This window comes from Abramis brama (assembly GCF_963993115.1).
Source record: "Abramis brama genome assembly, chromosome: 19".
Taxonomy (NCBI): Eukaryota; Metazoa; Chordata; class Actinopteri; order Cypriniformes; family Leuciscidae; genus Abramis; species Abramis brama.
This window is the reverse complement of record NC_139981.1, coordinates 13,222,362-13,247,414: the sequence shown is the minus strand read 5'-3', so window position 1 is coordinate 13,247,414 and position 25,053 is coordinate 13,222,362. Positions and strand designations below refer to the sequence as shown.

The window sequence follows — 25,053 nt, the reverse complement described above, 5'->3', positions numbered from 1 at the left end:
AGCATGTGGACAGGGCAGTGTTGTAAATAATGTTTCAATGTAATTTATTAAGAGTGCAGATAAAACAATAGAAAATAAAAAACAACAACAGTCAAACATACACATTTCACTAACTGAAACCTAATAAGTTACCACACGAAATATTAAAATCTTCTAAAATTCTGAATAGATTTAATCTTGTCCTAATGGTACATATATAAATATATATTGTCTGCAAGTAAAAATCTCTCTCTTATAGTGTCTTTTTTCAAGTACAACCGAGACAATAATATATATCCTTTTTTCTTTTACAATTGTTTTAACAGGTGCTCCTTTTAAAACAGTATCTTCATTACTGACAAAAAGTTGAAGTTGGATTTCATCCCAGTAAAAGCTTTGAGGTTTATGATTTAGGCACGATACACTGACATCTGTGTCATTAACAAAGGCGATAAGAATAGACAGAAGCACCATTGTTTCTGTAATTCCCCTACCCCGCAAAAAAACCCTTCATTATCTACATTACTTGTAAAACATAAGCAGAATTAATTTGTGTAAATTGTTCATAAATCATTCTTGTGTAAACTTTCCCATTGAATCAAATGCAAGAATTCACTTATTTTATGGTTTTATGTATCCTTTACACAGAAATGAGTTCTGCTCATGTATCATGAATAAGGCCCTATGTACACTTCAATAAACTGATTATCACCTGATTCTTATGACTGACATGACTGATATGATTTATTACAAGTAGTAGTAGCGTCAAGTAACTTGGTCTCATATTTCAAATCTACCTCATATCCCTTTCAAGCTTTTCCATTCAAATGTATTAATGTTTTTCAGGGCTATGAAAGCATAAAACAATTTTAAAAGCAGTGTTTTTTGCAACTCTGACGAGTATTAAATCATGTCCACAGCATGTACGCTGTGACTGTCTGCCATTGTAATTAACAATGATCAGTATACAACTGGTTTCCAGTTACTTGGCAGTTTATGACACTGCAAAAGCTAAATAGCTACATTTCAGTCTTAGTCATTTCAGAGTGCTCAAAAACACAATAAAACATATCAAGAGCATTTAAAGATGCTTGAATGTGTGCACTCTCTTTGTTGTCTTTAAATGACTGTTTCTCCTATTTGTAGAGAGCCTTTTTTTGCTCGGACTGCAGGAAGGCCTGCTTCTCCATCAGCTTGTGGAAGAGCCCCTGGTTGTTGGCAAGGAGTTGGGCATGGCTGCCGATCTCCATCACGCGGTGCTGGTCCAGCACAGCCACGGCATCTGCGCTCTGGATGGTGGAGAGACGGTGAGCGATGATCAACACTGTGCGACCGTCCATCAGCCTCTCTAATGCTTCCTGTACCAGAAACTCATTCTCTGCATCCAGAGCACTGAAACAGAGACCAGGGCAAGTCTTAATTATATACAGCAGATACAGTATATTCTCATCATCATGACACAAGCCATCAGTGCTTAAGGTTCTGTACAAAATCATGGCAACAAGATCGATTTTTAAAGATTGTACATTACAGTACTGACAAACATAATGAAACAAGTTGATGATAAAGTCAAGACTTTGACTTGTCCTTCAATGACCCTGAAAGGATGATGTCATAATGATGTTTTTTTTGTCTGTTTGTTTTTGTTTTTTGGAGTAGTTCACTATTATTTTAAAAATGGAAAGATATGATTGTAAAAGGATTGACACATAACCTGAGGACACATCTTTTAAAATAATACATTGTTAACTAAAATATGAACTAAAATATATATTATATATAGACAAAGAATAAAGACCTATCTAAAGAGCAAGAGCTAACTAGCTTTTAAAGTTATAAAAGTTGGAAAAAATGGTGGCGGGGACATATATATATATATATAGAATAAAAAAATATTGAATATATTGTAGTATGACTCATTTAGGAATTTAGAAAATCATTAAAAAAATCTCCACATGTTAAAAATGTTATAATTTTTTTTCAATATTTAATTGTTATTAAACTTCTCATTTATCCATCAATTTATTTTTAAGTACTGTACATGTTCATTATAAGTTGAAGTAATCAAACAGCATCTCACCTTGTGGCTTCATCCAATAAAAGTATTTTGGGATTCTGTGAAAAGCATCAAATAAGCATGAGATCAAGGTAAACAATAAAACATTTAAAATTCAGTCTAATCCTAAAGAAGACAGATTACCTTCAGCAGGGCTCGTGCTATGGCAACTCTCTGCTTTTGTCCTCCTGTTCATTCAACAAATCAGTGTAGTAATGCATTAATTGTCAAGTGAATTACAAACAGACAGATTTGTTGAGTTTCACTGGAGGTTTTTTCCTACCTGACAGCAGTACCCCCTTCTCTCCTACCAGTGTATCATAGCCCTTAGGGAATTCCTGGATGAAGTCATGAGCATTGGCTATTTGTGCTGCCCTGTAGATGTCCTCTACTGTGACCTGACTTGGGTCTGTCGCCCCATAAGCGATGTTCTCAGCAATGGAACAGGAAAAAAGAACCGGCTCCTACAAAAAACATATTCACACGCAGAAATGAGTAAATTGGAGGTAGGATATGGTCTAATTCTTTCTTCTGGTGGCTTTTCTTACCTGGCTTACAGTACCAATGTGACTCCTCAGCCAGTAAGGATTCAAGTCTCGTACATCACGGCCATCAACAGTGACCACACCTGCATTTAAATAAAAACTACACATGTATCTCTGCATTTTTACTGCTGTCATATCTTAGTTATTATTACCTTATTATTCCACTATGTTCTTACTTTCAGTTCTCACCTGAATCAGGATCATACAGCCGGAGTAACAAAGACACCAGTGTGGATTTGCCAGAGCCACTGGATCCCACTACTGCCATTACTGACCCCGCCGGCACAGACAAACTTAGATCCTGGAAGATGGGCGAGTCCTTTCTCGTTGGGTAAGCAAAACACACATTACGAAACTCCAGTTCTCCTTTAAACTGCTCTGGTTTTAACACAAGCCCCTCTAAAGAAGAAAAAATCAACAAAAAGATAATTACGTTACTTCCATTCACATATGAAAAGATAAAAGTATTGTGCATTTTAGGCATTACTTAGAAAGGAAATTCTATTTACCATTGAGGGGAAATTCTGGCTTTCGGTCCATGAGTTCCCATAGACGAGTCCCAGCACCAAGTCCCTTCATCAACTCAGAATAGAATGAGCTGAAACCTTAAATTAATCCACAGAAAGTTGTAGAGTACTTTAAAAACTTCTACACAGAACAAAAATTACAGCTAAACAGGTTTCTACCTATGAATAAGGCCCAGTGTTCCACCGCCACAAGAGCGGTTTTGTTGGGAAATCCCAACAGAACTGTGTTGAAAGAAACCTATTCTTTTCTACATGTTGCACACTGGCTACAAAAGTTATAACGCTTGCCTTGGGACCCAATGACATAAATTAAGTGAATTCTATGTAAATCAGCCCATGAGGAATTTGAAAATGAAGTCCAGGATATGGCTGAACTGAACTGAAAAGTTTATCAGAAAGTTTATACATGTTGAGGGACATAAACTACCTTTCCAAAATCTGTGGTCGAAATGATTTATTAACATTTTTGAAATAAGTTTCTTATGCTAAAAAACGATGGATTCATTTTTATCAAAAATACAGTAAAAACAGTAATATTGTGAAATTTAAAATAACTTCTAATAATTTTTTCATATATTTTAAAACTACATTTATTCCTGTGATGGCAAAGCTGAATTTTCAGTGTCACATGATCCTTCAAAAATCATTCTGGTGCTCAAGAAACATTTATTATTATCATTGTTGAAGTTTTTTGTGGAAAATGTGACACTTTGACAAATAAGTTTCTTTGACAAATAGTAAGGTCAAAAGAACAGCATTTTTAAAACAAAATTTTAATATTGTGTAAAATTATAAATGTCTGTACTGTCACTTTTGATTAATGCATCCTTGATGAATAAAAGTATTAGTTTCTATAAAAAAAATATCTTACTGACCCCAAACTTTTGAACATTAGTGTATATTCATATAGTGTTGCTCTGAGCTAACTTCCTCACCTGCGATGCTGATGCCTACCCAGAAGGCATACATTAGGAACGAAGAGAGCTGCCCAACAGTCATAGCTTCACTGGCCATCAGCAGACCTCCCTTATACAACACACTCAGGATGATGATATTTCCACTCAGTCCCGTCTGCAACAGAAATGAAAACATCAGAACAGAAGAACTGGACTGGACAAATGATCTTAAACGGCCTTACTGATTAAATACTACTTGTAAACAGTCAGTTCTGATAATCATGCAATACAACTTAAACATCTACACAAGTAAGATGAATCTCACCACTCCATAGAATCCAGCGGAAAGCACAGCCTCTTTCTTAGCTAGTTCAAAAATATGGTCAACCTTTTCTGAGTACTTCTGCACCTCTGTCAGCTCTTTTCCAAAAGCCCGGACTGTCCGGATGTTGCTGATCCTCTCTTCTGCCAACTAGGATATGTATTACATTACACTTACAATAGAGCAATGAATTCAGCAAATTATACTGTCCAAATGCTTAAGTCATATCTGCAATAAAACATGCAATAAAGCCCCATTAAAAGGAAACATGACCTCTTACCTGTGTGGCCTCTGCCAATGCATCCTGTGTGCGTCTTGATATGGATCGTAGGAATCTACCGAAAATTACAGCCAGGCAGGCAATAGGAGGAACAACCATCAGCACAAAGGCTGCCAGACTAGGTGACACATATAACTGAGAAAGAGAAAGAGAAAGAGAAAGAGTTGATGATAAAAAGTCAGTGATGATAAAAAGTCAGTGATGATAAAAATAGATGTATGAGTACAAAGAGTATGACACCAGATTCACTGCATTTCTCTGTCTTCTGTTTTAGAAACAGATGAGGAAGTAATGGGAATTAAATGTTTTTATATAAAGCAGAGTCATGACGGCTAGTTTCACATGAGTGCAGTTGAAATGTGATATTCGTAAAGAGAATTAGCTGCTAAAATGTCAAACTATCACAAGCGTCTCACCATCATGCCAACCCCGGCCCCCGCCTGGGCGAGGGATCGCAGCCCATCAGACAGGTTGTCAGTGAGGCAGCGTCCAACGATGGCCGTGTCTGCCGAAAGCCGGTTAATGAGCTCACCCGTTCGGGTCTTATCAAAGAATCCCACCTCCTGCTTCAAAATCGAGGAGAAAAGGGTTTCGCGCAAGTTTCGCACAATCTGTTGCCCTGTGAAAGCAGAGAAAGTCTTGTTTAAATGCGAGCACGGTAATGCATGCTGGTCAACTCAATGAATCTCATGGAATGATTCTAATTAATGTAGTAAAGAGTAAAGAAATAGACATAAGCATTACAGAACAAATACATTCAATCAATAAAGACGTAGACTACCTTTTAAAAGTTTGGGGTGGATGAGATGTTTTTTTTTTTTTTTTTTAAGAAGTCTCTTATGCTCACCAAGGCTATATTTATTTGATCAAAAATACAGTAAAACATAATATTGTGAAGTATTATTACAAATTAAAATAATTGTTTTCTTTTTTAATATATTTTATGGAGACTTCACCTGAGATTTGCATCAGGTAGACACGAGCAGCATTTGCAGCGCCTCCACAGAGGAAGACACCTGTTAGAATGAAGCACAGGGAGGTAAGGGAGGCGGTGAAGTCCTCTGTGGAGCTAGAGTAGATGGTGTCTATCACTTTTCCCAGAAAGAATGGCGCAGACATGGTGACAGAGCTGGCGATCACCAGAAAGCCCACGGCAGCTATGAGGAGAGTCAGAAAGTCATTCACAAAGTAAAAAATAAGTGACAAACAAAATATCCATTCATTAATCAGGTACATTTAGCAGAAGTTATATTTGCACAAGTGGATTTTGTTGTTGTTGATGATTTCCTTTGTTTTTGACAGTAATTTACATTCTTTTCTTTTTATATTTTGATATAAAAATTAAGATATTTTATTTACAATTTTATTTCACAAAATTAATATCTAGCAAATTCGTTGAGAAGATGGTGTTCTTGATGGTGTATGTTCTTCAAACATTTATGTATCTCTTATTAGTAAATGAAAAGTGCCACAATCTGGTATATTTATCATGGTCAATTTTTGTAAAGGATGTAAAACTCTACATAGGGATTAATCTCAGAAAACTGTCAAAACCAATCAAGAGCCTCCGGATGTAACTAAACACAGAACATAAGCATTTGACTTGCCTGTCAGTCTCCATCGCTGAGGATACGCCAGCTGTAGCAACTTATTGACATCTTCTGAGGGTACAGGCAACGTGTTTGAGGTTTTAACCTTACTCTCCTGATTTACCGCAGCCTTTGAGGTTTGTTTGGAGTCTGTAGATGTGCTATAGAGAGCAACCGTGTGTCTGGAGTGTGTCCACATACTCTTGGGTAAAAATAACCCTCCAGTTTTGAGACATGAGAGCCTGGATATGTTTCTTCCCTTATACACAGGCAACACAAGGACATCAAATGATCCATTTTTGCACAATTGACTTCTCCGCGGTGTTCTTGATGTACGATTAGCCAAATGATATACTGTATCTGACCGAGAGCAGGTAATGTTACACTGTTGCAGCTTCCCGATTGTAAATCTTGTCATTCGCAACATTGTCCCATTCATTTGGAGAAAAAGACGAGCAAAACGAAGTTTACGAGTCTTAACTAATCATTATCTATCGAAACTTACTGTATAAAGTCAGGCGGGCAAATCATCGAGCAGTGCTGTAAGTGTAATGTGGATTGTCTGGACTCACTTTTGACTGCATGACACTTTTGTCAGTAGAAAGACGGACTTATTGTAGGCCGGAGGTCGACGGTTACTGAGGTTTATCTGTTCCTGACAGTTTTCACATCCAGAACTCGTTTGCGTTATCTTCACACACGCCCAGCGCATTCACTGGAAGCGCCCTGTCACAAAAACCTGCTGCACGACATCTGTCAGTCTTTACTCAACACAACGCCAATGACTGTTCCAGTTACAGAAAAGTGCCATTTGGCGTGTTTTAAAATAAAATAAGAATAAAAAGGTGACCCCGGTGATTTCCTTGACTTTCGAGGAAGCGAAGAGCTATTACGTCATTAAAACGATCTTCGTCATAGATTTTAACACGAAGATGTCGCGTTGGTCCAATCATTTGCGCCGCCATCTTGGAACGGTCAATAAGGAGAACTATATTATACAGTGAGAGAGAGATTACTATGTTAATGTATGCTGCTATTTACTATGATTTAGTAATGAATGAGTAATTAATAAATATATTATGAGTGTTTTTGGATAGCTAGATTCATTTATGACCATCTCACTCCTTGATCAGCTGTATTATTATTATTATTATTATTTACTAAAACAAAGTTTTTATCTTCTACATACATGCACAACTGGTCGACGTTTATGATAACCCCAATCTTGTGAAAATCGGTTGGAAGTGGGCCGAAATGCTGCCTATTGCACACACGGACCTTTCCAATATGGCGGACCTTCATATACACGGCAGCTAATGCGGAATCTACTTATGCAGTTCTATGGTCTCTGACGAAACCACTCTCAGACATGATAAGTCAAAAAGTTTAATCAACCGTATCAGACTCAGATAAGAGTGTTGTATCTGTTTACATGATATCTAATTATTATTTAGCCACCGTTGTGGGTTTTCTGACATTTCTCTGTGAATCCACCGATGCTAAGACTTGGTTTAACTATCATGTCTAGCAATTAACCAGTTTCAAATTTTGAATCTCGTTCTCGATTATTACGGTCTGGTGTTAAAGGGAAAAGGTTAGAGGTCTTTACTGGCTCCGCAGCGCTAGCACGTGTGTGATGAGATTGTAAGTATTTTGAAAGTTAATCGCATTATATAAAAAATTGCTTACTATAATACTTGTTATAATTATGGTAAGGTTTATTCAATAAAATCTAGAACGCTTTCTGAGATTGTTTTGCAATGTGATTCGCTAGGCTGTCAGATATCTGCTAGGCTGTTAAACATATTTACAAAATAGAAAAAAAATCTTATACTTTTTTATGATTTTTTGGTGTGCCATGGAAAATATGAAAAAGTGGATTTCATGTTTATGTAATACTAGTATTCAATTTATCTCCATTCAGATTCATATGCATACCATTTGTCCATGTAATAATAATGCTAATACAAGTAGTTTTCAATATTATAATACTTATTGTTATTATTATGTTGTTTACAGCATAATAATGCTAAGTAGTATTGTGATGGAGATTATTTTTCAAACTACAGATTCTTCACCTAAAGAAATGATGGCTATTATTTCAAAACTTTAGTAATTTATCCAAACTATTGATAAAATGAGTTACAATACCTGTAAATACCATTGGGTTCTATTATTCATATGCCACCAAATGGTGCCTTTTATTGGATAACTGATTAAGTTGTAAATTATAAATATATTGGTAAAACTGATTATCGGTTTATCTCAAATATCAACCCTCAAGCAACATTGAATTGGTGTAGACATATCATTGACATTGACACTGGCGAAGGCAAAGTGCCGAAACGTTTGTACAATCTTATTCTCCTGTTTGTAATAAAGTATTCTTTAGAGTGCAGAACTTTTTTGCATTTTTGTAATGAAAAATAGGTCTCAGCACCTAATTAGCTGGGAGAGGTCTGTGAGTGTTTTAATTGGTGTAAACATAGATAATCTATGTTTTTGTTCCTTTAGACACAAAGGTATTTGACATGGCGGCCATTTACTCTGGCATTCATCTGAAACTGAAAAACCCTCGTACACTCTGGCCAGACAAACTGAAACTTGCTCGATTTGCATGGATATCAACACAGTGCCTTCTTCCTAACAAAGAGCAGGTAATTTATCTTATTAAAATGCAGACTTGTTCTCAGTCAGCATATTTTTGAGAGTATAACAGTAAACCATGACTTAAAATTTCTCAAACAATTTTCCTTTTATCTAGATATATCCAAGCAAATTGTTTGTAGTTTTTGTAAGTGTATGTTGTTTAAACATTTATGTGTCTCGTATTATTAAGAATGTAACATTTTTCCCTATCATAGGCTCTGTTTGACTGGACAAGCCATGTCCTCACTGGTTTTTACAATAAGAAAATAGAGGTGCCCCCGGAGGTGGTGGAGGGTTTATGGACCTACCTAGATGATATTCTTCACAGCAGGAAGCTTCATAATGTGCTGAGTCAGGGAAAAACCATTAGCCTTCGTCTCACAGTAGCACAGGTACCAGTACTTCAATTTCGCAAGAATTTCACTCCTACTGTAGTTTTGTACTATTCTATCACTCAGTTAATATTAGCTATAGTAGCACTAATATATTGGTTTTAATAATAAATAATTTCTAAGTGCCTTTTCTTTAGTCTCTTTAATGTTTTTTCTGTTATGTTAATTTAGTCCAAAAATACATATGTATTAGTTTTTTATTTTGTCAACATTATAAGATGAGGCATAATTATACTGATGATTATTTAACACTTTTAGTTCAAACATGGCATGCTATTGATAAAAATATGATGAGAAAAAAAATCTGCCTCAACTTATTAATAATGTGCTAACTATGTTTAATAGAGATTTAGAAAGAACATGGTTGTATCAGATAACCCAAATATAGTCAAAATTAAGGTCAAGTTGTGAATGCATTCTTGCGCACTAAGGCACGGACAATGAATAATTAAAGCATAAAGAATTGACAATATTGTATTACATTACGTTGTATTTACAACAAGGAGTTTTTATTTTATTTAATTTTTTACATGTTTTTGTTAAAAATGTATGATAAATGTTTAAATTAATAGATAAAATGTTTTATCAGAATAAAACTGAATGACATTAAATTTATTTTATGGATATGTTTTTTCAGAAGACAAAAAAGAAAAGATTTTAAAAAGAACATTAGCACCATTGCATTCCTCATTTGTTTTATTTTACCCTAGATGATCAATGACAGGATTCTGGAATATTCTTCAGGACCCACATCTGTCAGTTTCCACACTGTTCTGAGCTGTTGTCATGGCATCTTGACCTCCCCAGTGCTCTCTGTGGCCTACACTGCGAAGTATGAGTTATTAGTGGAGCTCTTGACTCGACTCTGTGGCTTGTCTGGTATGCAGCTCAGGCAGCAAAAATATGAGGATCCTCTCTCGCTCAAAGTCTTTGAGGTTCTGCTTGTTGTTCTCAACACCTACCTCACAGTGCAGAAACAACAAGCAAACTCCAACCGAGTGTTTTCCCAGGTAACGGCACACCTTCTTCATCCGCTTCTCCTGCTCAGACATTTACTGAACACTAGAGTATGGACTGAGAAGGATGACATCAAGATTCGACAGAATCTGAGCAAGGAAATCCGGAACAAGGTGGACGCTGTCCTTCAGTCAGCGCTCTTCATCCCTGATCATTTACAGTCCTTCAAGGATGAAGTTTTACCATCAGAGGTTGAATCTCGGGCCAAAAAGAGCCACACGGGAAAGGGCTTGCAAGGCCCAGTCAATATTATCCTTTCAAAACTTTGCGTCCAAGGAGCTAACGAAGAGGAAGAGGCATTATTTTATGCCGTTAAGTCAAACTCTCTTGCCCTGCTATTTAAATTTGCCCTAGATTCATTTTGCAAAGGGGGAGAGAACAAGCAAGTGATCTTCCATCTCATGACTAAGCTCATTGTTGCTTTGGGGTTCACAGATGAACTGGATATTGATGAGAAATTTAGTGCATCGAACTGGGGTATTGCTTTACTCGCTCTTGAGAACCTCATAAACTCAGGTTTGACTGGTGATATCTATAATGTGGCTGCAGACAGAATAAAACACGGAGAGGTGCAATTTAATTTCTACAGGAAACTGGCTCGCCTTTTGTTTAACAATACCCAGATGGGCATCCCAGCTTGGTACCGCTGTCTCAGAACTCTGCTTGCACTGAATCACCACATCCTGGAGCCAGATTTAGATGAGCTCCTTTCGGGTGTGTGGGTTGATGCAGACAACATGGAACTGCGTGTTAGGAAAGCCAGAGAAGCACTCGTGTGTGCCGTCTTGCAAACTTATGGGAAACTTCGACAGCTGCCTAAACTTATCGAAGAGCTGCTTGATGTAGTGTGTCGGCCTGCGGCGGATGAATTGAGACCAGCATTGTTGCCTGAAACGATACAAAAAACCCTGAGTCAGTGTTTGCTAGACAATCCTCCAAGCCAAAATCTTGAGATCTGTTGGCTCATTTTAAATAGGATGCAGTGCTATCTGCTCCCCCACATCCAAGATGAAACATCAGATTTGGCGCTGAAATTGTTTTCTGTGAGTTTGCTTCTCTACGCTGTACTCTTCAGTTTTAAGACCCTGGACAACAGCACCCCGGTGCCAATCGTGAAGCAAACTCAGAATCTGATGACAGAGATACTGAAGGTTGTTGAAGACATGTTGAAGCAGAACCTTGTCACCAAAGGTGTTTGGAGGGAAAAGGTCCAAGATGTGACCCTTCTGCTTACTCATACTTGGGTTGAGGTGGATACTCTCTTTCAGATACACTGTGCTAACAAGTACACATCACCAGCTGCCTCACAGAGTGGCGCTTTAGTGGACAAAGCCCTGACACTAAGGGACATAGACAGTCCACTTGGTAAATTATTACAGAAACAACTCCTACTCCACAAGCTGAAGATACACTTGCTCAAATCATCCACTGTAACATCAGATGCATCAACGATGCAGAAATTGGCCCAGTTTATTCTAAACGGGCAAGAACTTTCAATAATGCTTGATGACGACCAGATCTGGGACTTTCAATTTTGCAGTGTTAACACCAACACTTATAAGGCAGCTAACTGGTTTCTTGTTACCTCCAACCTTCCATTAATTGCCCCTTATCTCGAACCAAAAGACACGTCTGATTTTGCAGAATGCATGTTGAAGTCTTTGCTTAAGAGCTTAGATGCCTCTGGAAGCAATTTGGAGAACACTGGGATCTCTGTCTCCTTAATATCCAGACAATTACTCGAGAGTCCTGTTCTTTGTGAGCTCCCTGAGATTTTTTCAGCAGTGATGAAGTGCATCATCAAGGCATTTTTTGGACCGCTCGACTCGGCGCACATGCAGTTAATCAGTCCTTCGTTTTTGTTGGAAACGCCTTGTGTGGAAATGGTTGGTGTAGAAGATGGAGAAACAGGCATGACACCTTCTCTGAATAGACTGAAAGCCATTGGACAGGAGATGTTAGACTCTGTCAAAATGAGATCTTCCATACCCCCATCTAAAACACAGGTAGATCGATTACTGCAGCTACTCAAAATCACAAGTGTCCTGAATGGATACGCAATGTCCCCTGAAGACTATTCAGAACTTTTTCTGAGCTTGTTCACACTGACGTCTTGTGTTCAGTGTGATGAAAGCGTCAATCTCTCTGCATCTGTTGCATTGCTCAAAGAGCTTTTCAGTGTCATGGCTTCACTTCTGCTGGTTAAAAACTCTCAAACACTCCTGAAAGTTGTTCATGGAAGTAATCTCTTAGAGGCAACAATGACATCCCTATTCTCTCGGTGTAGCAAGGGTCTCTTTAAAGGTGTGGATGGCCCAACGTGGTTGTCTTTCCTTCAGTCAGTTCAAGACTTCATTCAGTCTCTAATTCAGCTCTTAATCGACAGGAAGAGCAGCATGAGCCTAAATCTGGAGAAGTTTACCTCCTTCATGGTTGAAAGTAACATCGCCGCAGGAGTTCTGGCTGTAGACACAGGGGATCTCTGCTTGCTACAGCTCCATCTGGCAACTTTAAGCATACTTTGCAAAGAAATGATTACAACCCTCGGCAAGAACAAACAGCTGGATCAGACTCTGACTCGTTTGTTAGAGAAGGCCACTTCTGTCATGGAGCCAGCCATTCTGGCTGTGCTGATGGGCAAGGGAAGTAGTCTCCTCAGGCAGTCCTTCTCTGTTGAAGTGGTAACGGTCATGATCAGGAGTGAACTAGCAAGAGCCTCCAGCTCTGAGGACGACGGGCTGGAGAAAATATCCCGAATGGCTTTCTACCGGAGCTTTTACCAGCAGATCTTAAAGGAACTGTTCCCGTCACCTCGTCCTATGGACTTCCTCATTTCATCAGTTAACTATCTCTCTGCTTTTTACACGGCTGTGGACAAGACAAAAGCAGCAGATCTTGAAGAAGTCCATATTGCGATTTTGCAGAGTATTCACGCGCTGCTGTCAGGTACAATGTCCTTAAAGTTTTTAAAACATTGACTTGACTAGAATAAAATTGATGTCTCAAATGTTTGTGAACACTCTGTCTGTTCTGAAAACAGTCTCTCAATCATTTCATCAGGAACTTGGATGTCGTTGTCAGACGTGAAGGAGCTGGAAGGGCCAGTGAAGGAGCTTCTTAATCAGCTGGTGTCCAGCTGTTCTCAAGAGCAGTTCCATCTATTACTGCTGATGCTCAGAGAGGGGCTTGTGCCAGCAAAGATTGAAGGAGGCCACTCCACTGTAAGATTCTCTATTACACTCTATAACACTATTCTGTAAGAGTGTTTATTCTTGCGTTCTTATTATTGCTGTAATAGTTAATGCAATAAATGTATCGCTTAATATAATTAATTTATTCACAAGGTTAACACATTTATTCAGTTTCAAGGTTTTATTGTGTTCTGTGTCATTTGTAAAAACCTAGAAAACAAAAGCCTTTAGCAGACAACATCAGTGAATAGTTGAAAAAGACACTCTTTATATGTAATTTATTTGGTAATAAAACCCAGACTGGACAAATAATGAAAGTAAAGTAATTTGCATTCTTTATATGGTGAAATTTAAGTATTATTGAATTTGAGCTGAAGTGAAATATCACCCAAGAGTGACTCTCTTTCATAGAAATACGAACACCAGTGGAGGACTTCAAGTCAGAGGGCAAACACATCTTAAGGAATATCATATTACATCAGTAATGAGACATTTTTATTATTGAATTATTGCAGAGAATAGTTTCGTTTTTGCTTTTCCAGTGAGTTTGATGCAATTTTAGAAAGAGTCTGAGAAATAGAATCTGTCTTTGTTTTTGCATACATTTTCGCTCTGAATGTCATTCACACAAATGACTGAACCTAATAATCACATAAAGGTCTGTTTAGTTTTCCCTTTTTTAATTAACTGAATGTCTTAATGTGTTTGCGTTTTAACTGCAAAAAGTTATTTGATTATTAACAATCATTTAGTGAATGACAGCCTTAGGTCTAATATTTAAAAGTCTGCCACTTGTTTTGGATAGATTCTTTGTGTGTGTCTTTATTCTACAAAGAAATGGATGATGATTGATGATGACATGAAAGCATTAAGATAAAATACATTCCTGTTTCTTTCTCAAAGCATAAGAGTTTCTAAGCATGCTTGTAGTGTGCACTGATGATATGTTGTTTTTTTCTTTGACAGGAAGTTCTCTCTGCGGTGACTTTTATAAAGCTGCTCTCCTGTTGTCTGTTTCCAGAGCATTGCTCAAAGGCTTTTTGGCTTATCACCCCACAAATCATATCCACTCTCATTGTGAGTATTTCTTCTTATTGGTGAATCATCTTGATTGTTCACAGGTGTTTTTTTTTAGTCATTACCGTGCCGGTTTCTTTCTTGAATGCTTCTGTTAAATATACCTGCCGGTGTCCGTGTCCGTGACGGTGCCAGTGTCCGTGCCTCATGTTCCATTGTATCTTGTCTAGTTTTGTTTATGTAACCGCTGTTGGTGAGTCTCATGTAACCAAGTCAAATTCACGTTTTTGTGTCCGTGCCGGTGTACGTGCAGCTGTCCGTGTCCGTGCCGGTGTATCTTTGTTCTTATCTTTTAATAAAAAAGAAAAGAAAGATTTTTATCTTCGCTACTTTGGCCTAAATGTCTGCCGTTCTATTTTATTTTGTATTTTGTTAGCTTGTAAGGCTTTGGTTTTTTGGGGTTTTTAAAAAATAAATAAATTTTGTTTTATTAGTTATCGGTTACTCCAATGTCCAGAAGCATACAAATACAGCCTCAAACATACAATGAGGGGAAAAAAAGGGAGAAAAAGAAATACCAAAAAAAAAAATCATGTCAGGCAGAATTGTAAATATACACAGTAGAGTAGGGAATCAGGAGAGGTTATTAACATAGTGCCAAAGAGGTGTTCATATCTTCCAAAAGTCTTTAGACTTTTGATGTGTATCATAAGTGAGTTTGTAAGGCTTTGTTTTTAACATAGGGACATTAGTTTGGCTGTAATGCTCAGTCACTTGCAAAATTGTAAAACCAACATGAAACAGAATCGTGATAAAATCGTGAATCGTGATTTTCCTGAAAAAAAATTGTGATATGATATTTTTGCCATATCACCCACCCCTAATTTCAATACCTGTTTTCCATTGATTTCCCGATTGATGTTTTCCCCCTGAATAAGATTAATCGCACATGCATTTCTGTTGTACTAGTGTCTTTTTTTAATGTGATGCTCTTTTCAAGATGAAAGTATCATACAAGTTTTTTTATGTGTAAACATCTGCATATGCACTGGACTCCCACAATGTGTCTTCCCAACAACCTCAAAAATGTAAATTCACTTGAACCTTTGCACACTACATGCAGAGACGCATGAAAATGTCTTGCATGAAAAAAACGTATTTGATTTAGGCAACTTTACAGTTTAAATAACATTTTTATAAGGAAGAAGTGCTTTAACAAACAATATGAGGATCTCCTTACAACTTTTAAATCCTTGAAGTGCATGGCCCTGTTTACTTCCTTTATAAGGGATTTCCTGAACTTGCTTAAATAAAATCAGAGGGGCATAATACAGTAAATGCGATAAGGCTTTACTTCTATCGAGCCTGGAACGTTCCTTTAAGTGTGCCTAGAGAGTTGTCTCACAGTGAAAAACACCATGCAGCTAGATTTGTAAAACCAGTCTGACTCTCTTGTCTTGATTTAGCATTAAAATTCATCTGCCTGGAAAAGTCAGGTTTCAAAGTCTTCTCTATGTCACTGAGTTCACTCAGAGAAGGGCTGTGTGTGCCTGTCAGGTTACTTTTATCACTGCACTTTTCTTCTCAGTGTCAGAACTTGACATACTAGAGCTGCCGCTAGCTGAGTTCACCACAGCGACCAGATGCTTTGTTAACCTTGCTCCACTCACATCTCCACTGTCTTTAGTACACAAAAATAAGAACAAGCTCTGTAAACTTCACTTTTGTCATTAATATTTTATAGCACTGATAGTTTGCTGAGCAGTTGAAAAGTATTCTGTGTGAATACTTATATTGTGCTACGTTTGAAGATGTCTGCAGGATTTCTGGTAAATGTAAGCCTGGTTTGTTAGAGCTCTGCAGTCCATATATTGTTTCATAAAACTTAAAGTAATCTTTAAAGGTGCACCCATTTGTTTTCTCTCTCATTAAAATAACACCTACATTTAATGAAATTGGATTAATTAAATTGATCAAAAGTGAAAATTTCTATTTCATGCTGTTCTTTGAACTTTCTATACATCAAAGCATCCTGATTTTTTTTTTTTTCATGGTTTCCACAAAAATATTAAGCAGCTCAACTCTTTTCAACATTGATGATAACATATTAAACTCCGCATATTAGACTAATTTCTAAAGGATCATATGACCGTAAAGTATGGAGTAATGATGGTGAAAATTCAGCTTTGCCATCACAGGAAGAACTTGCATTTGAAAATATCTTAAAATAGAATACAGTTATTCTAATTTGTAATAATATTTCACAATATTACTGTTTTGCTTTGTTTTGGACCAAATAAATGTAGCCTTGTTGAACTTAAGAGACTTCTTTCAAAAAAATCTTAACTCAAATTGTAATTCATTATTTCATGTTAGGTTTATTTATTTATTTATTTTGTTCCTTTACCTCTACTAGTAGATCATGGCACTAGTTACACCGAGGTCGTGGATTTGACTCCCAAGGAAAACCATCTGCTAAATGCATAAATGTTACATAATATGAAATTTCATCCTGTTGATTTTGTAATCCAGAAATTATTTAAAGGTTATTTCAGTCAAACATTTCATGACTTATAACAAGGAATAAGTTAGCAGTAACCATTTGAGAGGTACTCTTGATTTTCACAGATTTCCTTACAGATTTCTTCCCTTGTTTTCAGTTTGTAATAAAGGAGTCCAGCAAGTTCCCATCTCTGACCCGTGCGCTGACGTTGCCAGCTCTCGAGACTTTGACCGTCCTGCTCTGGCAGGGTAAAGCACAGATCTCCAATCCACACCATGTGATTGTGGTTTTGGGCGCACTGCAGTTTGTGCCTCTTGACAGTCATTCCATGGAGGACTACCATGCTGCTTTTGAGGCCATCCATGAAGCCCTGTTTGCAATTATCTACTGCTACCCTCAGGTGAGTATCCTCGGACTGAAAGGAGAGAAAGAGATAAGAGCTTAAACATGGTAATACTTAGACATTTTATTGTTGCACTTTTTCAAATTGTATTATATCCTTATACATTTTAAATTGACTTAAAATCACCTAGATGATGTGGAAGAAGAAACTGTGCCAGATGCTATATCTGCACTTGCTTTGGGACAAAAAAAACAAACGTCTAGTGGACAAAAAAAAATCAAGAATTTAATATATCCGTCAGTAAACACAAAATTACATGTATTTTCTTGAGATGAAAAACATATTACTCTGCAAATAAATTATAAGAAAAATGTTTTTGTAATTTGCTCTTATGTACTGTAAACATAGTGGATGTCATGGTAAATAGATAACATTCAGAAGAATTTGTAAATTAGTTTGATAAGGCTCATAGGTTTATGCAAATAGGTGTGTTACAGACTAATGCTGCTTGATGTTTGGAGCGACCATTACAGTACCCTGGAGAGGTGTTTAATTTGCACTTAATACGAGTGAAAATTAGAATGTAGTTTGGAAACTTGCCACAGTTCCTGAGGGGGAAGTAGCCCACGGTGAGTCTGGTACGTGAGGAATGCTGAGAGTGTGCAAGACTTCAAGGTGCACAGGTTTCTTTGCCAGTGAAAGTGGGAAACTTGGTACAATCTCAACATGACCTTGTGTTTGATGGGTTTTATAAAGTGAAATGAGAGCACAAATTAGGGTTAGCAGAATGGAGTGGTCCATGACCATGAATTAGCCATAATGATGACTGAACAACTACAGGTGCACTTACACAATATGTAATTGATCACTCACACTTTCTGTATCCACTAGGGCAATAGACCTAATAACAATAATATATATGAAAACCCATTTCAGCCATTTGACCGCATTTAAATATACAGATTATACATATACAGACGAGCCAAAGCATAATATGCTGTTAGTCCTCCGCGTGCTGCCAAAACAGTGCAGACTTGCCGAGACATGGACTCTACAAGACCCCTGAATGTGTCCTGTGATATCTGGCACCAAGACGTTAGCAGTAGACCCTTCAAGTCCTGTAGGTTGCGAGGTGAAGCCTCCGTAGATCAAACTTGTTGGTCCAGCCATCCCACAGATTCTCAATCAGATTGAGATCTGGGGACTTTTGAGGCCAGGGCAACACCTTGAGCTCTTCATCATGTTCCTCTAAAAATTCCTGAACAATGAGTGCAGTGTGGCAGGGTGCATGATCCTGCTGAAAGAGGCTATTTCCACCAGGGAATACCATTGTCCTGAAGGGGTGTAGCTAGTCTACAACAGTGTTTTAATAGGTGGCATATGTCAAATTTACAGCCACATGAATGAGTGGAGCAGAAAATTGCCCAAAGCATCACACTCTTTCCACCGGCTTGTGGTTTGTGGTTCGTCCCTCCTTGGACCACTGTTGGTAAATTCTCACCACTGCTGACCGGGAGCAACCCACAAGTCTTGCCGCTTTGATACTCTTGAGCCAGTCGTCGCCTTCCCATAACAATTTGGCCCTTGTCAAAGTCGCTCAAATCTTTATTCCTGCCCATTTCTCCTGCATCCAACACGCTGATTACGAGAACTGATTGTTTGCTTGTCATCTAATCTACCCAGACCATATCTGTGTTCGAAACCACCCCCTATACCTTCATTCACTACTCACTACATTACTCCACTAATATAGTCCACTTGAATGAGTGAATGAAAACGAGTGAGTGAATTCAGACACTGAGTGCGCCGGAACGACTGCTGCTTTTGTATAGTTTGTGCTTGCTGTTTAATAATCACTTGTAACTTAGCAAACTGGCAGCTCCAGTAGTAAGATGAAAAGATTTTTCTTGAACTCTGTCATGGAAACTATCATGTATAAACTAAATTAAACAATTTAAAAATCAATTAAAAAGGAATTTATACCCGTATGATATTACGCTGTAGCCACATTGGACCAGCGGATTGGAAAATGGATGGATGGATGATTATGCTGCGGGCGCCATCTTCTGGCGTGACTAGGGAATTCATTCGCACGACCCTCCTAGTGCATTATGGGTATTCTCTAGCTGTTGAGTGTACTTCAGTTGTACACTCGTTATTGCGGTGCATAATGGGATTGAATGAGCGTACTCGATAACATCCACTATGGTTTCGGACACCACTACAAATGGTTGTTCCCTCAAATAGTGCCCTATTTAAGGGTATGGGGGCAATTTCGGACACAGCCCTTGATTTGTAGCCTTGTTCACCTGTGACTGGTCATAATGTTTTGGCTCATCAGTGTATATACAGTACATACACACACACACATGATCCTGCCAGTCATTGTAAAAATGTTGCTTACGTTGTTCCTAGGATTCAACAAAAAATTGACTTTTAATAAAACATTTAATTAATTCAGGGTTTTTGAATCATTCCATGGTGTTCTTTTGCCAGCCACCTAAGGACGCATCAAAACATGTTTAGCTTGCTGTTTTTGTGGCACAGAAGATTATTGTTTTGTGTTCGACTTGCACAATGTAATAAAATCTAGACTAGTATTCATGGGATAAACATAAAGGCCAATGGGTTTTATACCAAGCCCAGCTGTGCATTAATTTTGAGAGCTTTAAATGTTTGCAGGTGATGCTGAAGGCTTCTCCCGCCTTCCTGAATTGCTTTTATCGCCTGGTTTCATCAGTCATGCATGAAGGCAGACAGCGGGGCGACTCTGACAGAGGTAAACACACCTATTATACCCACATTCAGAAGTGTTCTAAAAGCCATGTCCGCTTCAATTTAAACATAATATACCATTCAAAAGTTTGGGGTTACTTGCAAGATTTAGTAATGTTTTGAAAGAAGTCTCTTATGCTCACCAATACCGCATTTATTTACAGTAAAATGGTCATATTAAGTTTAATATCAACTCCCATTGTTTTATCAACTCCCATTGAGGATATTATCTCCTGGCTGTTAATCTTTTATTCATCAGCATCTTGTAACCTGTTCCGTAAGACTTCTGTGCAAGCAAACAAATTTAACATTAGTGAATTCAAAGGCCCTTTTTTGTCAGTATGTCTGCACTTATTATTGGCTGTAGCTGACAGACAAAGAAAGTGGAAATCACCGTAATGGCAAGCCATTACATTTGAAACTGCTGATATATATCCCTCCATATGTCTGCTGATACTTTTCCATCTACAAGTTGCCCTGAATTCATTTATTGTGCTGGAAGAAAAAGATGTTATTTGAGGTATGATTCACCTAATGAGACAAGCACCTCGTTGAGCTGTGTTCAGAGACAGACGCTTGCAGACTGTGGCACTGTGGATTGAATTTCAAAGTGAAGTGAAAGAGAAAAAAATTCCATGAAGAAAGGAGGTTGAATTTGATCCCGAAGCTCGAGGCTCAAAGCATTTTAGCACTGAAGGCATATCCCTCTTTGAATTGAGAACTTTTTATGACTAAGATTTAAAGGTTTTTTTTCAGTCTTTCTTCATTTCTCATAATTGACATCAAAGCTCAGTCAGAACTAAAATGTATTCAGATGAGAGGCAATTTCAATCTTATTGATCATCTTGTGGTAACTGATCACTCATTCTGATTTGCCCGGCTCCACAGATAATGTGGCTTTGAAAAGATTTAACCAGGATTCATTATTATAATAGTGTCATGGTTGGTGGTTAATGCATTCTGTTAGTTTTTAAAGAAAGAGAACGAAATGCGTAATTAATGGATTTGGAAATTTGGAATATATTTGCATATGTTTAAAGACACTGGATAAAGGTACACTACCATTCAAATGTTTGGGATCAGTAGTTTAAAAATAAAAATGTATCATGATTTCCACAAAAATATCAATCGGCACAACTGTATTCAACATAGATAATGAGAAGTTAAGATTATAAGAAATGTTTCTTGAGCAGCAAATCAGAATGATTTCTGAAGGATCATGTGAAACTGAAGACTGGAGTAATGATGCTGAAAATTCAGCTTTGCCATCACAGGAATAAATTACACTTTAAAATATATTAAATTAGTTAAGGTATTTTAAATTGTAATAATATTTCACAATATTACTGTTTTATTGCAGGGCATGATTTTGGAGAGAGGGTGCATGGTTTAAGTTAGAATCAGAGTTATGATCTTAATGCACCAACGGCATTAAGCATAATTAATCATGTTTTAACATTTTGTTTGGACAGTTCTAATTAAAATGTTACAATTACTTTGTGATCTCTCTTTCAGCCTCCGAGAAAGACAGAGAAAGTCTTCTGAAGTGTGCTAGGCTGGTGGAGAGGATGTACACTCATATTGCCAATGCTGCTGAAAATTTCACAGTCCTGTCCTCATTCATGGTTGCACAATATGTCAGTCAACTGCAGAGGGTGAGACACTTGTCATGATCAGTTTTTACCTAACACATGCCTGTGCCAATTTCTACACTCATGTTTCCTGAAATTGTCTTTCTGCTCTCATGAACCGCTTGCCTGAAGTAAAAATTTGCTAGAATGTTTGAGAAGAATCTTCTCAGTGTTATAAATCTTAAACCACACAATTATAGCTTGAGAGTTCATGCACTGGGACTTATTCGATGTCCTACGTGTATGGTATTCTAACAGATCAGAGGTTGCTCTAACCTTAAACTGGAGGAGGAACACGTACAGTAGTCCAGCGTGACTTGAGAGCCAATTGTTTTTGTCAATTTAAAGTGTGAAATGCGTTTGACCTTCTAACTGGCCTGAGACTCATGTTACTGCACTGAACAATCACATTAGCGCACATCGCAGATAATTGGTGTCTTTGTATACCCTCACTAAGTTTCGTTCTTATTTCCTAGGTGACGCTTCAGCCAGAAATCAAGTCACATCTAACAGAGGGCATATACTGTATCCTGGACCATTGTGTTGAACAAGACATCAAGTTTTTGAACACCACCCTTCAAATGGGTGTCAAGGAAGTGTTCAATGAACTGTACAATAGTTATACACTCTATCACAAAACTCAAAGGCAAGGGGAAGAAAAGTACACCGTCTGACAATTGAGTGAATAAATCTGTATATTTTACATATAATTAATGAGAAATATATCTCTAGAAATGTTTTACATTTTCATTATTTATTTACCCTCATGTTGTTCCAAACCTGTATGACTTTCTTCTGTGGAGCACAAAAGATATCTTGATTTATTTGTCTATACAATTTAAGTCAGTTCACTCAATTGTTTCATTCCCACATTCTTCAAAATAACTTTTTCTTATGTGTGTTCTGCAGAGGAAAGAAAGTCATACAGGTTTGAAACAACATGAAGGCTAGTAAATGATGACAGAATTGTAATGTTTGGGTGAACTATCCCTTTAGATGAGGGAAAAACAGTCTGAAATAATTGCTAACACCATGTATTTTATACTTCCTCGGTTTTTGTAATTGACAAACATGACTTTTTTTATTTTTTTATGAGAACAGTAAATTTTTTCTCTGTAGTACTATTGTTCTCAAGCAAACCCTATTATATGCTTGAAGTTAAAGAACTAAAAGAGTTCATGCTTATCTGAATTGACAACCTGAAGTCCTGAATCTAATGTCCGACTCATCAGCCAGATTTGGTGAAATTCTGTCTCAGGATTGTGCTTCTGAACAAACCAATTAACCTGAGGTTGCTCCAGGTGGACTCTGTGAAATTAGTGTACTGTAAAAGTGTGTCCTGGATGACAAATAACCAATTAAAAATGTACCCCAATAGACCTATACTGTAAAATGGTGTTAAACATTTATAGAGCAGTCACACTAACTGCTCTGGTGTGCCTTAACTTATTTAGCTGTTCTGCAGTGTACAACAACATTGTGTTCCTGATGTTCCCTCCAAAGAGAATCTAGATGCAATACAGGAGCTACCTCAGATGCAGACTGAATAAATATACAACTATACAAACATAATGCCATTACAATACAACAAAATGTTCAAATGTTCATACACTGTAAAAATGCAAAGGCATTGGCTGGTCATGTTACTGACTCATGAGGAACTAGAAAGTCTTGTACTTTACATTGGCAGCAAGCAAGAGCATCATGGTGAAATTAGTTGGTGGCTAAAGGTATTTTCAAGACATAAACGGTTGTTACACATGATAAGAAACTTGAGGTTCGTAAAAAAGGAAATCCCACAGGATATTTGTGCTTCAATGTTGCTCACAACCATGTCAGTCACACTATCCTGCATGAAGTAAAGGGATTCAAGAATAAGTTCTTGACTATGGTGTCTGGCTTTCCAAGTGGCATTTGGCCCTGTAGAGCATGTAGGTGTGTGTGTCTAGTGGGCAAACTGATGGTGGAGCCCTTTCCCAATTGATCAGTAGTCCTTCAGGTTTGTGTTTATTAAAAAAGTCTTCAAGTGTTGCACCACTTTCTACAGCCATTCCTGTATTAAACTTCCCAAGCTTTAATCTCCCTTTATCAGCAGAGTCAGGAAATAGCGGGTACACCTAGAATTGGTGTCTGTAGGGGGTCTTGCAGAAAAGCGGAGGGCTAGAACGGGGCAGAAACCATCCCAGACGGCACCCAGGAGCTGGCAAGGATGATCAGACGAGTTGGCCGAGGGCCAAGACTGTTGCAAAACAGATTCGGCTTATTAGCCCTAGTGAATGCTCAAATGTAGGGGCTTAGATACAACAAACCACAGAATGTAGGGTAAAGACATTTGCCCACATTAGAATTACTGATATAAGATGGAAACAGTCCTGTTCACACTCATGTGGAGTTCCGTCTGAATATTTTGGGATTGTAATTAGAAAGGCACATTTATCAAAGGTTATAACAACATGTCAATGTGTGTTTAATATAGAGTTCCAATGTTATTTCTACCATATTTCATGCATGACTGCATTTATTGTCTTAATAGTCAGCTGGCTTCATGTTCGAGTCTGAATCACTCAGTGAGAGTTGCTCAGTGTTGGCATGTTTAAAAATGTGCACCGATTTAAATATGACAAGTTGTCTTTTGGAATCAAATTGTTTTCATATGTTTTTTTATAATCGGAGGTTAAGAGTGGTCATTTACTTCATGTTGTTAAAAAGTACAGCCGCCAGTTTTGTGAATGTGATGTTATTTCTCTATGGAGATGGAGCTTTCATAAGAAACATGTCGAGCTATTATAGCCACTAGGAGATATGCGTTTTCTATGAACACCCTGGAAGTTTTTACAATTCACTCCAGGCTATATCTCAGAACAGAAAAACTCAAGAATTTTCATGTGACATGAGAGAATAAAAGGAGGAAGTTCTAGAGGAAGTTCTTACAACTGATTTGGAGGGACTGAAAAGAGGTGGAAGGCTGGGGGAGCAATAAAGCATTATAAACCTTTTACAATATATGCACACTATATATTCTCCAATTGTAGACTACATGCCAAATGTTCCCTCTGTGAGGAAGTTTCAAATGCCAAGTTTAAGAGGAGGAGATGCACAGCCACACAGGACAATAATGTGATGTAAATTGTGTTGGTTTTTGAAAATAAAACCATTTTATTAAGCATCAAATTTGTTAAGAGTGTTAAAATACTGTACATGTCATTTGAGGTAGTTTTTTTAGGTTATGATGGGAAACTAACAGAATTATATTGTGACGAGACAGATAAATAACTTGGCAATTCAGTCATTGTGATGCAGAAAATCTCTCAAACATGCAGGCTCAAAACTTGAACCAGACA

The 25,053-nt window shown here is 37.5% G+C and overlaps 2 protein-coding genes across 2 annotated transcripts; one reads left to right on the top strand and one right to left on the bottom strand.

Moving 5' to 3' along the window:
* Positions 1-20: 20 nt before the first annotated feature.
* Positions 21-7,110, bottom strand: abcb10 (ATP-binding cassette, sub-family B (MDR/TAP), member 10). Its single transcript, XM_084092221.1, has 13 exons — positions 6,213-7,110; positions 5,562-5,762; positions 5,022-5,224; positions 4,606-4,740; positions 4,329-4,475; positions 4,043-4,178; positions 3,090-3,185; positions 2,770-2,979; positions 2,584-2,663; positions 2,319-2,499; positions 2,180-2,223; positions 2,060-2,094; positions 21-1,371 (listed from the first exon to the last, which is right to left on the bottom strand). The coding sequence occupies exons 1-13, from the start codon at positions 6,631-6,633 to the stop codon at positions 1,116-1,118; spliced, it is 2,145 nt and encodes a 714-aa protein (XP_083948347.1). The 5' UTR covers positions 6,634-7,110; the 3' UTR covers positions 21-1,115.
* A 600-nt stretch (positions 7,111-7,710) lies between these two features.
* Positions 7,711-23,101, top strand: urb2 (URB2 ribosome biogenesis homolog). Its single transcript, XM_084093813.1, has 10 exons — positions 7,711-7,838; positions 8,709-8,851; positions 9,059-9,235; positions 9,946-13,198; positions 13,313-13,473; positions 14,410-14,520; positions 17,121-17,363; positions 19,989-20,085; positions 21,597-21,736; positions 22,189-23,101. Exons 2-10 carry the CDS (start codon positions 8,726-8,728, stop codon positions 22,384-22,386), a joined length of 4,506 nt encoding a protein of 1,501 aa, XP_083949939.1. The 5' UTR covers positions 7,711-7,838; positions 8,709-8,725; the 3' UTR covers positions 22,387-23,101.
* The last annotated feature ends 1,952 nt before the right edge of the window (positions 23,102-25,053 follow it).

Excerpts from the sequence above, each read along its gene's own strand:
- abcb10 (XM_084092221.1), bottom strand. The coding sequence starts at position 6,633 with ATGAATGGGACAATGTTGCGAATGACAAGATTTACAATCGGGAAGCTG. Across the intron at positions 2,224-2,318 it reads GAAGGGGGTACTGCTGTCAG|GAGGACAAAAGCAGAGAGTT; the intron begins GTAGGAAAAAAC and ends TTGAATGAACAG. Across the intron at positions 1,372-2,059 it reads TTATTGGATGAAGCCACAAG|TGCTCTGGATGCAGAGAATG; the intron begins GTGAGATGCTGT and ends TCTCTGTTTCAG.
- urb2 (XM_084093813.1), top strand. The coding sequence starts at position 8,726 with ATGGCGGCCATTTACTCTGGCATTCATCTGAAACTGAAAAACCCTCGT. Across the intron at positions 8,852-9,058 it reads TTCTTCCTAACAAAGAGCAG|GCTCTGTTTGACTGGACAAG; the intron begins GTAATTTATCTT and ends TCCCTATCATAG. Across the intron at positions 20,086-21,596 it reads GCGGGGCGACTCTGACAGAG|CCTCCGAGAAAGACAGAGAA; the intron begins GTAAACACACCT and ends TCTCTCTTTCAG.